The sequence below is a fragment of the Protopterus annectens genome, chromosome 3.part1 (assembly GCF_019279795.1).
Source record: "Protopterus annectens isolate FY-2018-M chromosome 3.part1, PAN1.0, whole genome shotgun sequence".
In the NCBI taxonomy this organism is placed as follows: domain Eukaryota; kingdom Metazoa; phylum Chordata; order Ceratodontiformes; family Protopteridae; genus Protopterus; species Protopterus annectens.
Genome location: NC_056732.1, coordinates 83,071,403 through 83,085,773, shown reverse-complemented (window position 1 = coordinate 83,085,773; position 14,371 = coordinate 83,071,403). Strand labels below are relative to the sequence as shown.

At 39.3% G+C, this 14,371-nt stretch overlaps 1 protein-coding gene across 2 annotated transcripts in view; it reads left to right on the top strand.

Moving 5' to 3' along the window:
• LOC122798011 (fer-1-like protein 6) overlaps nucleotides 1-14,371 on the top strand; it is a 1,810,759-nt gene that overhangs the window by 1,686,724 nt on the left and 109,664 nt on the right. For both annotated transcript variants that reach the window (XM_044066595.1, XM_044066597.1), the window contains exon 39: nucleotides 2,824-2,987. In XM_044066595.1, coding sequence (XP_043922530.1) covers nucleotides 2,824-2,987 — 164 coding nt within the window. The remainder of the gene's footprint in view (nucleotides 1-2,823; nucleotides 2,988-14,371) is intronic.

Below are 14,371 nucleotides of genomic sequence, written 5' to 3'. Positions count from 1 at the left end.
GAAATGGAATGAACTGAGCAGTACAATAGTGTTCCTTCCAAAATCTAATGGAAGTGTTAGATTATAATGAAGGGCTATTGCTGTTTATATCTTTTCTCTTTGCATAAAAACAAACAGTCTTTGTAACCGACAAATGTCTACACAGTGGTATGATTCAGTCTAAATGAAGCTCCAGCCACCTTTCAGAGCTTGACAGATAAAATACTGAAGGCCCACTCAAGATATGTTGCTGCATACATGGGTGATACTGTTTTCCATTCGTAAGACTGAGGTTCATACTTACCAAAATTGCTGGTTGAGCTAAAATCCATAAACTGGCAGGCTTGAATGTGAGTGTTGAAACAAGTAATCTGGGCATGGTAGAAGTCATGTGTGTTATACCTTATAGGAAGAGGGATGGTACGTTCACAACCAGAAAAACAGAGCCTATAGAACTGACATATACGCTCCACTTAAAGTTAATTGAAAGCCTGTCTTCCACATGCTGGGTATTAAACAAAATCTGTACTTATTTTTCCATCTGTTAGCTGTTATTTGGCAGTTCTTGCAAAAGGAAAAGCTTGTATCAAGATACAGTGGTCTCTGAGACAAACAGATCATTTGATGAGCTAAAACACTATGTCCTCTGTCTTTGTTATTGACTCCTGATTTTTCTATGGAATTTACTTTGTATAAGGATGCATTAGCAGGTTTGGGAGCAGTGCTGTCCTAAGACATTCAAGGTGCGGAACACTTTGTCTACTTCCTAAGCAAAAAATTAAACAATGCTAAAAAGAAAAAGAGATATTCACCCACAGAGGAAGACAGAGAAAGGGAGTTATGTAATGAAGGGTGTAGTTTGTTCCTTGAAATGCTATTTATTAGTTATACTCTTCAACCTTGTAACTGATCATGGCCCCTTACAATTGCTAAACAAGCAATAAGATGGTAACAAAACTGTTCTACTGGGAACTATCGCTCCAACCATTTCTGTATATAGTATCCCATTGGCCTGGCTTGATTAATAGAAATATGGAATTGGCTGCTAATGCTTATATAGAAAATGGTTGTATGTTAAAGTCAAATAAAGGAGTAAGTTTCTTAGTCAGAGGTTCAGCTAAGAGTAATGCAAGGGCTGTTACCTGATGGTCGAAGATTTGTGGAGTTTTACAGCCCATATGGGGCTTATTGTAGACATGTGCTGGGACCACCTCAGATAAAGAAATTTTACTGAACGCTGAGACTGAATGTAAAGCCTGGCAGGGACTACAGCCTATGCAAGAGTGAGAGAGAGAGCGAGAGAGAGACAGAGAGAGAGAGAGAGCAAGAGAGAGAGAGAGTTTTCTTTGGAATCGCTGAGATGGGCTGTAAATTACTGAATAATGATGCTTTTCACAGTGTAGCAATACTGTAGAAACCTGAGTGAGACATTGTTCCATTTTCTCCTCTTTTTTGGAAGGGGGCAGTATACCACTGTTTTTAATGAAGTTGTCCCATCAATGTTTCAATGAATGGTTTAAAAATGTATATTACACACACACACACACACACACACACACACACACACACATATATATATATATATATATATATATATATATATATATATATATATATATATTATCAGCTGCAAGATAAGGCTGTGGCAAGGTTCAAACCATCTCCTCCAGCTCCCAGCCCCCTCAGTATGCCACCTGGTGCAGTAATTTATATGTTACCCTCAATGTCCCCATTTTGGTGAAAATGACATCAGAGGAAAAAGTTCCATGCAAAAAAATTGGAACTTTTCAGCTTACAAGAACTCTAGCTGTGTGTACTATATGTGTGGATACTTAGTGCTTTTCCTGAGAGTAAGTAATAACAAAAAAAAAATGCAGGACATAGCTATCTTTTTCATGGGGGACAAATAGGTTGTATGAGTGACTGAGTGATCATTAGGAGGAAGCAGGAGGGTTACTTAACTGTATCACCAAATCATGCAAACAGGAAGCCAGGGCAGTACAAATCTTTATATATAGTATAGGGCCTTATCAGTTTCATGTTGCAACATGAAAATTTACACTTTTGAACTTTATGTCCTTCAACACATCCTACCAAATGTAAACATTACAGACATGAAATGTAAAAGAAAGCAGTCTTGTGAAAAACAAGACTACTTTATTGATTCCTAAACAAATATGTTTTTGGAGGGGGAGAAAATGTCCTTGTCATTCTCTGTGTAAATAATTTGGCCCATAACCTGCATCCTTCTTAGTATAATCAGCTCTATTGCTATGGCATGAATGCTGAGAGTGAGGGGGGACTTAACTGGGCAGCCTTTGGCTACAATGACCAGAGAATGCATGCATACACACAATGGCAAACATAAATACCATAGCAACTTCAAAACTCACATCATGCAGTATCACTGCTTTCTGGCAGAAAAAGAACCATTTTGTGGCAGTTTTGGTGAAAGCTTTACTCACTCAACTACAGATGGGTCATTAGTCCCTCCCTGCTATACTTATCCTGCATTAAGAAGATTCAATCTGCACCTTACTGTTAAGCAATACTGCTCACAGGAACACATCTTTAAAATATTTATTTCTGGGAATATTAAAAGCAGTAAAGTAGGCTAAGTATTATTTGTCCATTTCTCTTATGTGCACAGCAGTACTGAATCCAGTATAGATATTTATGGTTAGTTTGACTGGAGCTGTTCCAGTCAAGCCCATCAGATTCAATGATTTTATTGCAAGACAAACATTTGAAATTGCTCCATATTCTCATTATATAATAATCATCAGATATATTTGTAGCTCTTCAGTTTAAAAATGGTAATGGTACCTCTGGCTATTTTTTTAGGTTCTTTTGAGCTTAACCTGAATGGTTTTCCACGTGGATCAAAATCAGCTAAGCACTGTGATCTTGATATGCTGCATAACACAGATGAGGATGAAAATATCTCCATATTTCAGCAGAAACGTGTCAGAGGCTGGTGGCCATTTGCAAAATCTGGTGAACTAACCGTAAGTAATGCAGAATATAATGTTCCAAAAATCATTTACATCCAAGCAAAACTTGCTTTTCTACAGTTCTATAATCTTCAAATACAGCGTCTAGCTTAGTACAGAGATAGTTATTTAGGTTCATAGGTAGGTACTAGGCTATCTGCCTGAGGGCATTTATAAGCCTAGCCAGAGTGTGTCAGCTTTTGACACCCCATTGATTAATTAACTGATCCTCTGTCAAGCAGAGCCAATGAAGTGATCCCAGGGGTGTATTTTCTGTTACCCATCCACTCGTCAAGGTTTCTCTTGAAGAGTGTTAGTGAGGGGCTCTGCCTGATGTAATTTGGAATTTTGTTCCAAAGCAAGGGGGGTCTCTGTGACAGGAATCTATCCCTCCAGCATGTTCTATTTATTGTTGTGGCGAGGTTTAGCTCACTAGAGCAAGTGGCTCACAGTGACTTGGATTTCTTTAGGTGGAGCATGTCCATCAATTCTGAGTTGGACATGGCTTTGTAAGTCAGGTAGAGATCTCCTCTGAGTAAGTGATATGCCACTGAGTACAGCTGTAGTTTTTTCAGTCGAGCTGTATAGGACTTATTTTTGAGGCCAGTAATCCTCTTGGTGAGGTGCTTTTGTGATCTTTCCAGCTGCTGGCAGTGTCTTGTGAGGTACATCCCAAATGGGGCATTGTACTCTATGATGGGTCTAATGAGTGACGAGTAGAGGGGCACTATAACCTCTTTATTTCTAGATGCGAACCTTTTAGTAATTGGATGGGCCACATAGAAGGATTTCCTAACTACTTTGGCTATTTGATTGTCAAAGGAGAGATTACTATCTACCTATCTACTATTTAGCTGCATTTTGTGCCACATTGGGTAGCTGCTTATTTTTATTCTTACTGCGCTACAGTTCACTAAAATCCATTTATATCGGGGCAGAAGGATGATTTCGATTCATTGGTTCATAGGCAAGTACTACGATAAAATAGCCCACAAGTACATCTAAGTCTAACTAATTTCCATTTCGCTGCTTGAATTATCTATCCTGTTTGGTGTTATATTGGCCCTACCCATTCCTTGGTTAATAATTATATGTTTCCCCTAATGAGAATAACTGGAATACTACCATAGATACCTTCAGGGGACCCATACATGGGATAAAACATTTATGAGCTGCTTCTGTCCATTAATATTACAGGAGAGAATCCTGGGGTACATTTTCTATTATCCATCCCTAGATCTAAGTTACACATGAATATAGATAAGATAGAGCTTATTTTATGTGGATGGAGAGTCTCTTTCAGAGCAGTGGTATCCTCTGTCCCTCCAAACTATTCTGTTGATATTACATAAGATATTTAGATCCCTGCACCAAGTACTCCTGATTCTATTTGATTTACTGATGTGCAGTAGGTCCATTGGTGTTGGGTCAGATCATGCTTTGTATGCCAGACAAAGGTCACCTCCTAGAAGTCTGTAGGATACCAAGCATACTGACAGCTTTAAGTTGATTCATCTAGGACATATCATTTAGGTCTTTATACTTTTAGTAAGGTATCTCTGTGGGCTTTCAGTTTTTGCATGTGACTGGCTTAATGAGGGCTGAGCAAAGGAGGATAATAACATCTGTAGATATAGACATAATCCCTTTGTTTATGAGCTGTGCAATACAGAAGGATTTTCTTACGACAGTGGACACGTTGGTCAAAAGATATGTCACTATCCAGGTAAGTTCCCAAATTTAAAACAACTGGGTCAATATTTAGGGACATATTGCAAATGTGGCAATTCCCTGGAGTAGACAACTTCATAAAGGATATGATAATTCATGTTTTGGCATTTAATTTCAGTCCATGATTCTTGCATCAGTTATTTATTTGGAACAAACCTACCTGATGCATTGCTAAGTCATTTGGGGATTTTGATGACTGCTCCTAGTATGTAGTCTTCTGCAGACTTAGTCAGCCAGAGCCCTTTGGCATTGGCTTTTACTTCAGAAAAGTAGATGCCCGACAGGAGGGGTTCCAGCACAGATCCCTGGAGGGACTCCACTAGTGACTGGTCTGTTTGTGGTGGTATCTTCTCCTATTTTGCTGTCTTGCATCATTTCCTTTATTTTACTATTAGTGAGAAACAGTCCATAGATCATGATACATAAAGTAATGGTTGACAAGGAAAGATACAATGACTAATATGACTGTGCAATGCTTTACTTACAGTGTCATAGTTGTCTTCCAGAGAATGTTAGCAGCACTTTATTATTATATTAGCACATTTTTTGCCGTCTTCAAGTATCTACTGACTAGTTTATTTTTCATTTCTACACTGACTAAAAGGTGTGTGTTAGCAGCTTATAAAGAGTGTTACATATGAAATGAATGCAGTATGCAAACTTATACATATAAAGCCGTGGTGGTACAGTGGTAGCATTGTTGCCTCACAGCAAGAGGTTCTCCTGTTCAATTCACGGCTGTAGTGCCTTCTGTGTGGAGTCTGCATGCCCTACCTGTGGTCAAGTGGCCTCCGAAAGACATGCGTGAATGGGCGTGCCTTCACTGAAGGTTGGGCATCGGGCTGGCAACTCGGCACCATAAAAAATCTACTGCCAATCATTAGCGGACCGGAGTTCCACTGTGGCCACCCCTAACCGGGAAAAGCCGAAAAGACTAACAACAATATACATATTAAAGAAAAATAATTGGCTGGATTGAGGAACATTTCTATGGTAAGTCCTAAAATTCCATATATAACTTAGAACTGAAACTGTTAAACTTAAAGAGATTTTTCCAGCAGACTATTGTTCTAACTTTGCCCCTTTTGTATGGAAGCTTAAATACCAAAAATAAATTCTGGAAGATTTTTCTGTTTAATGCATGAAAAATATAGCTTAAACAAATATAAGAACTAAACATCTTCCACTACAGTTTTCCTTACAGAGCTCTTTATACTCTGTCAGCCTTTCTCTTTCCAGTGTACATGCACTCATTAGTTTCACCATAATTCTCAAATGCAGACAATTTCAGAATCATTTAATATAGTTGTTTTAATATCACACATTCTGTTAAGATACTCTGTTGGAAAAAGACACTATTTCTGTCCATAACCAAAGACTTTCAAACCTAACAACGGTGTCCATTACAGGTGAGCAACATAACAGTAACAGGTCAAGTTTTATTTTGTCCATATCCCAGTTGTAGTCTTCAGGGTGTGGGGATCATTACATGTAGCCATGCAGCAAAGTCTGCTTGCACTTGTGCATGAATCCCACTCATGGATATTTTATTCTGTTAAGGTACGGTTGTAAAGTATTTCTAAGCCATCTAGAAGTAACCTGCATCTATGGCTTATCTGTTATAGCACCAAGATTGGTTAAGTAGCTAGGTAGCCCAAAGCTTTGCTGGACACAATTGCCATTTTTGCTCCAGGTATAAACATGTTAATTTCTACCATTGAGTTAAACTATCTTTTTTAGGTTAATACGTACACTTTCCAAGGCAGTTGTACAGGTCTGTGTAAAAAATGCATAGGAATGAAGCTGTTTTGTTTCACAACTACTTTAGATGACCTCAGCATTCTGATAGAATCCTTTGAATTAGCTTCTTTAACTTCTCAAAAAAAACAAAAAACAATAATCAGGTAAACTGTAAATGTAATGACGTTTTGACCAGATTTTCAACTCCTCTGCCATAAATTCTGTCAGAAACTTGTGAGGAATTAATTTAAAATGTTGCTTTTTTCTTGACTTCATCAATACTCTGCCAGAAAAAAAAGTATATAGTTCCAGGTCTACCTTTTTCCAAGACAATGAAAGACAGTGAATATGGAGGTTAATAATGAGTTAGGATTTTTTTTACTGTCATTTGACAATTTATGTCAGAGTGGTATTGACTGAAATACAGATTGTTTTAGTTTACAGAGGTTGTGACTTCTGATATTTTTTATTTGTCAGCACATCTGTCTTTACATCAGAAGCTGGGAGCTGCAGCAAACACCAGTTTTTAGGTATCCAGTGTTGCTCCTGAACATGTCTAGTTCTCACAGAGACAGAAGGTACTGTGTCTGACACCAGGGCTGTAACTTACAAAGCAATGTCAGGACAGAAGAGGGTGCATTCACTTCCCTGCAGGTATATTAATAACAGGAGAATCATTCAATAACTCTGCAATTAGTATATTATGAACATTTTAAAATAACTTTTTATAATATATCATGGATACTTAGAGATACATGCTGCTGCATATGTTTATTCAATTCCACTTAAAATATGTGTCTTCTCACCTCACATGATAAACATTAGCAAACAAGGAGATGTCTAGGGAATCCAGGATATTAAAATATGTAAATTTCCATATAGATGATTTTTATCATGTCTCATTTTCTTATTAAATGTTATTAACACTGTTAATAATACTCTCTTATTAACAGAGAGTTTGCCTCCAAATCTCAGCCCACACTCCAAATTCATCAGTTATCTTACACTAGTTCGATTTCACAGTGGAGTGGCAACTACAACTTCAATAGCTAAGGAATACTCTATTCAGCCCTCAGATGAACATTAACTCGATTTGTGAAGACATAAAAGAAGATACATCATAGAGGATTATGACTGGGTCACCAAGCATAACCCAGTTATTATGTGTTTCAGACAGGTATGCCAACAAATTCACCTTGAAAACGAAGCTCAAATAGTGAATCGTAGCATCCATGTTGAGAACACATAATAAGGGGTTATGATCGGTGAGATGATCATAACTCTTTGTAGTGCATGGAGCTTTATCTGATCTATGTAGTATTAGTTCAAAAGGAAAAAATCGCTAAGTGCTTTCCTGGCTTTCAAAGCTGTAAGACACTTAGCAAGCACTGTCAGAGAGGTAGTATAATGCAGTCCATTGCATTTAGACTTTCCTCCATATCACTTAGATGTCTAGATTTTCTCTGGACACCCAAATTATTGCTTCGTGTTTTTAGTCTGTTCCTCATAAAATATGTGTTTTTTGGATGAACCACTGAGGGTTTAAGTCATTAAATAATGGCAAACATTTCAGTTTCAGCATTTGCATTTCTTAGACCATGCAGGTGAACACACATCCAATTATTCTAAGAACTCTATTAAGCTTTTTGTTTTTTTTTTGTTTTTTTTTTACAGGAAGTTAGGGACATGTTAACTTTAAGAATAGCAAGCAGAAAGAAATGTTTTGTTCTGCTGCTGTCACTTGCTAGTCAGCATAGGCAGATTTTACTGCCTAGCATGGGACCTGACCTTAAAAACTTTCGCTGGGGTACTTAACATTTGTTAAGGTCGGGTCACGCACCATTCTGGTGTTTATCTTTTTCCTAATATCAGAGCATAATCAGCATGCTCCATGCACTACAGACTTTTTTCTCTGTGTAATGGCATGGTGTCTGCAACCTGTCTTCCATAAAATAAAGATGTTCAAGGGGACATTACTATACAACAGTTACATGAGCACACTTCATGTTGTGTTTGCAGCAATTTTTTGTACAAAGAATGGCATAGTTGGTCACATTAACTCTTCACAAGTCCAAATTTTATAGCCTTGTCCAGAGTTCTTTAGTCCCAACTTATAGGACAAAGAGTCTGTGGTGAATGGAACAAAGAGTCCATGGTGAATGACACAATGTGAAAAGCAACAGTCTATAAATAGACTTAAGTGACATGATACAGATTTTAAAATAAAAAGAACTGCTCATCCACATCACAGTGATGATTCTGGCAAAAACAGAACAATTTATGGGACACTGCAAGTCAGGCCTCAGTGCACAAGAACAGTATGGAGTGTTACAGGTTGAATGCTGCTGGTGCATGCATCTACAAACATGCCTAGATCTAGGTGGTGAACTCTTTTGCAGATGTAAAGTCCCACTAAATGCATCCTAACCTGTTGGTGAAGCTGCAGAAACATTTATTTATAAACTGAAACAATGAAACAAAGAAATAAAGACTGTAGCTACTGTGTCCCATTCTAAATTAGAAACATTGTCATAACCTGCAACAGCTGGAAAGACCACAGAAGTACCTCACAAAGAGGATCACTGGCCTCAAACAGATGGCCTATGCAGCTCGACTGAAGAAACTTCAGCTGTACTCGGTTGCATACTGCCTTCTCAGAGGTGATCACGGCCTGACATACAAGGCCATGTCCAACCCAGAATTGATGGACATGCTCCACATAAAGAAAACCTTATCCCCTCGAGCCACACGCTCTAGGGATCTAAACCTCACCACAACAGTAAATAGGACATGCTGGAGGGATAGATTCCTGTCCCAGAGACTTCCCATGCTTTGGAACAAGATTCCAATCTACATTTGGCAGAGCTCCTTGCTAACACTCTTCAAAAGAAACCTTGAGGAGTGGATGGGAAACAGAAAGTTTACCCCAGGGATCACTTCAGTGGCTCTGCTGGACAGAGGCACAGGGAACTAATCTAAGGGGGCAGCAAAAGCCAACACATTCTGGCTAGGCTTATAAATGCCTTCAGGCAGATAGCCTAGTACCTACCTATGAACCTATGAACCTATAACACTGGAACACTGCACTTCCATGCTTATAGGTATTCCTGCTTTTACCAGAAAGAGATGGCAATAGCAGTAGTAACCCTGATCCCTCACACTACAAACGTTTCATTGAAAAATGTCCTGCTTCTGCAAAGCACCCCATGTATTCCTTCAAAAAGAGAAAGGAGAGACATTATTTCTGTTCCCTTCTTCACTTGATGAGATGAAGTCTGAGGGTGACTTGTTTTCACCTTCAGGCCTGGGAAGACCTCAGTTACCAGTGCCAGTTTGTCCCCATCTGTATATGATGTGCATCATAATTCTCCTAAAGAGAAAATAGTGTGGATTGTTTCCTTAAATAGAAGGACGTCCAGTAGTTGCTGATAAGTGAAAGTAAAGATTCTACTCTATTATCTAGCTTGGCCCCAGGACAAGTAGGGACTTCAGACCAACTTTGGGCCACAGTAACCAAACCACCAAACGGGGTTTGCGTACCGCTATTCCATTACACACCACCCTGCTGTTCATGACGTAAAGCATATTTGTATTATGTGTACAGAAGAACTACAGGTCTATCAGGATAAGGAAGTCCTTTTCTAAATCCTTACATTTCAAAACAGGAAATCAACACTTCCATTCTGGTCCCTGACTTTTAATCTGACATCTCCATCCAGAATCTTGACAATATACCTTGAAGTAATGGTATATTTTTATGCAAAGCAACCAGGTTTTACCTTGATGACTGTCCATTGGTAAGTCCATTGAAACAATTATTTTCATGAGTAGCTTGCAATACATTACTCTGTTTTCATGATCTTTGCATGAGGCAAACAAAATGAACCATAATTCCCAATACTCTCTTCTCAGGAGACAGTCTAGGTGCATTGTTAGTGACTATATTAATGTTGGAATAGCTGCAGCCAGTATTGTGGTAGCAAACTCTATCCTACAATTGTGAAAGTGATATATTTCTCTGGTATTCATGGACACCTTAGTCACTGCTGTATGACCCAAACATATGAAATAACTTGAGTACTGGTTGGAGAGAACAAAATTCATACAAAAAGTCTTAACAGCTACTTCCATCCTTCATAAAGACCAAGGCAATGTAAATGATGCCAAATCCAAGACTGATGAACTAGATATAAATATGCTTAACCTACATTTACAAAAGGTATAAAAAGACACTCAAGAAATAATCAAGGCCTCCTGTATTAGAGTTGTGGTTATGAATGCAGCTTGCTACTTTTTATAACAATTATATGATTGCAGTATGCACTTTGGCCTACAAATTTAAGATACATTTAATGCTAGATTTGATCTCTTGACTCACAGCTTTCATCAGTTTTGCTGTCCTACAAGGAATGCTGGACAAAAGAAAGAAGTAACCCTGACACTATCCTCTCCCCTCACATTGATAATTAAGCATATGATGAAAGAAAGATTGAAAGAGAGGGGGAAATAAATACTACACATACCATGTTTGGACTACTCATTTATTTAGTTATTTATTTTCATTATTTATGATAATGTCCAACCATTAAAAATAAATCACTTTTTCTCAGTTCCACCTCATATGTATAAAAGGACTCTGCATATTCTGAAATGCAACTCTCAAATGTAGTGCAGGATATCATGTATGTGGTCTTGGAGGTGTCAATATCAATCTTATTGACTAACCCCGGGATTCATGAAGCTCGGCGCAAGGATGGCATTAGCCTTGTGCCAACTGTGCAGCGTAGAGATGGTGCAGCAGCACCACGTGCATATTAATGAAGGCACGCTGCCGGAATGGCCACATGCATAGGAAATGTGAGCGAGTGCAGGGGGCGTGTCCAAGTGCTGCATAGAGGCATGAACATGGCTGCATACGTGTAATGTAAAATGCTGACTAGTACAGCCTGCCTCTAATAGTAATCACTCCTGTCAGTGTCCATGGATACTGAAATGTATGTAAAGCATACAAGACAGTTTTGCAAACACCAAAATAAAAAGTAAACACAAAGGCACGTAGCTAAATATTGAGTCCTCGTCCCTCGAACAAATGACATTTAAAACCCCGTGCCCGTATTCCATTGTAGTGTCGATAGTTATACCAAGTGGAAGCGAAACCCATCGTGTTAGCGCGCTGCCAATTGCTAAGCCTAGCCCAATGGTTAGGGTTACCACCTGTCCCACATTGTGAGGGACAGTCCCCCTCTAGGCAGTTGTGTCCATACCAAAACCATTATAAATGTCAAATGTCCTGCAACTGTAGGACATAATTATGACCCATATTTATGTAATAGTCCCATACAATACTCATTTCCGTATATAAAATACCTAAATGTTACAAGAAACAGAATAAGCAAGTAAACAAAACAGAATAAGCAACTAAACTGCTACAACAATAAGCTTACATTTAGGCCTAAAACTAAAGTACTATCCTTTTTACTGACCGTGGGTATGTGTTGGCCTGTAAAATCTGATGTGTGTCCTGAAAATGTCCCATCTTGGTCATATGAAAAGGTGGCAACCCTATCAATGGTCAGAGCATTCACCCAATATCTGCTTATTCGTGGTCCAAGTCGTCCTTATCAGGACGGCTCAAAGATGAACGGGTATTACCCAGGTCTACCTACCATGTCATGAAAGATAAGTAATTGCGTGTACCTTTGTGCGTGAAGTACAGCATGTGGAAGATCAGAAATGCTAGGGTAGTCCTCACAACCATATTGGTACCAGAGATATGTAGTGTACACAATGTGTTCTGTTGACTGTACCATGGGCCATCAACCAGAGAAGGGATGGATGGTGTCTGTGGAATATGGAGGTGGGGGGTGATGGGTAATGTAATAATTCACCAAGGGGAGACTGGGTTGGATGCACAATAGATGAACTGGAAGTGTACGAGGGAGCAGTGGATGAATCAGAAAGATAACCAAATAAACATTCACATCTGCAATACAACCTGACAGGCCATACAGTAGAACACACAAACATATGAACATTAAAATGTGCGATACACATGTACAGAAACGTTACCGGCACATACCCACATAATGGTCTGGCCTGAACTGAGCTATCCAACCCCAACAGACCTGGATATATAATTGAATACCCATCATCCCCTCCACAGCACACCACCCCCCCTTCCTGAACGTCCACCAAAACCACCCATACTTGGGCTGCTAGCTTGGCGCAGCCATATCTGCACATAGTGACCCCAACTCATATCCAGTAGGCACTCACCCTAGGCAGTCTCAGGTTTGCAAACTATGTATCCCTTGCATGTATAACCCTACCTTATTTTCGTAAAGCCAAAGGAATTGAGGTCATCGGTCCCCACAATTTTTGGATATCCCTCATGGGATAAGTATCTGTTCTAAACATTAGACTTGGTGTCACGACACAATGTCCAGTCCTGTAGACATCTGGACACAAGTTGTATGAGCAGTAGTTGTCCACAAGACTGCTCAGCCTCCAGCCGGTCCTGCAGAACCTACAACCCGAGATTAAACACCTGACCGTGATGCACGTCTCCCCACATGCATTATCGGGAAGATATACCTTACACATTCGCATAGTGGCAGTCAGATATAGGGTGGTTAAGGTGCTTTAAAGCAGACGTAAGTAGGGTTATCACCTGTCCCACTTTGCGAGGGAAAGTCCCTTTTTGGACAGTTGTGTCCTGACCAAAAATAATACAATGACAAATGTCCTGTGGTTGTAGGAAATAATTATGTCCCATATTTCATGTAACAGTTGCATAAAACAGGTATTTCTGTATGTAAAATACTTAAATGTTACAAGAAACAGAATAAACAACTAAACTGCTACAAGAATAAGCTTTCATTTAGGCAAATAAGTAAAGTTCTAACCTTTGTACTGACCGTGGGTATGTGTCGGCCTGTAAAATCTGATGTGTGTCCCAAAAATGCCCCACTTTGGCCATTTCAAAAGGTGACAACCTTAGACGTAAGCGGGTATGCAAGTGTGTATGCGTGATGGTAAGTGGTGGTGATTCAACGGTATGGGAAATGTAAATAAGCATGTAGGTGTATATGCATGTGTATGTACAGACCGATATATATATATATATATAGATGTAGATATGAAGAATGAACATGGTCACAATATAGCAGTCATAACAAATGTGAAGGGAAACAACAGTGGAACCCCCCATAATATTTAGTACTGTTATATATCAGGATGGCCAGAGGTGAGCACACCTCTGCATCACCAACCACAGGTAGGATGCTAAATGTGGAACTAACGATGTTCCCGTGCTAAGTCTGACTTTCAGCTACGTACAGAGCAGTCTCGGTCCCCAGTCAGACAAGCCTAAACCCGGATGACCACATGAACACCGTGATAATCAAATACATGTATGTGCCAGGACTAAAGAATTTGGAGGTCTGAATATACTTTGAGTGAGTCAACATGTAGCAAGGGTCCAGAGCAGTAGAGAATGGCGCATGTGTAGTAGTGTGTTTTTCCCAACAGGAAAATGGATGCCTGCTGTGTTAGTGAAGTGCTGAGTCATGTGTTCAGGTAATTATGAACCATGGGTATACATATAAATGAAGCAGAACGCCAATAGTGTAGTGGTTAGAGCATCTGACTATCGAGCAGACATTCCCGGTTTGACTGCAGCACACACCATTTATGACACGTAATCCATATACGAGCATATCTTGCTAATTTTATGCTGTATAACGATATACTACCAATTAAATGTGACCTGGGCTGACTTATCACAGTAAGAATGTAGACGGATTTTACATGATGTGAATCGGCGGTTAAATGGAAAACCGTAGCTGAAAAGTGTTGTACTCACCCTTTGTCCAATGGCCCTTGTTCCGCCCAGCAACACAATATACTGCGTTGTCCAAGCCCGACGC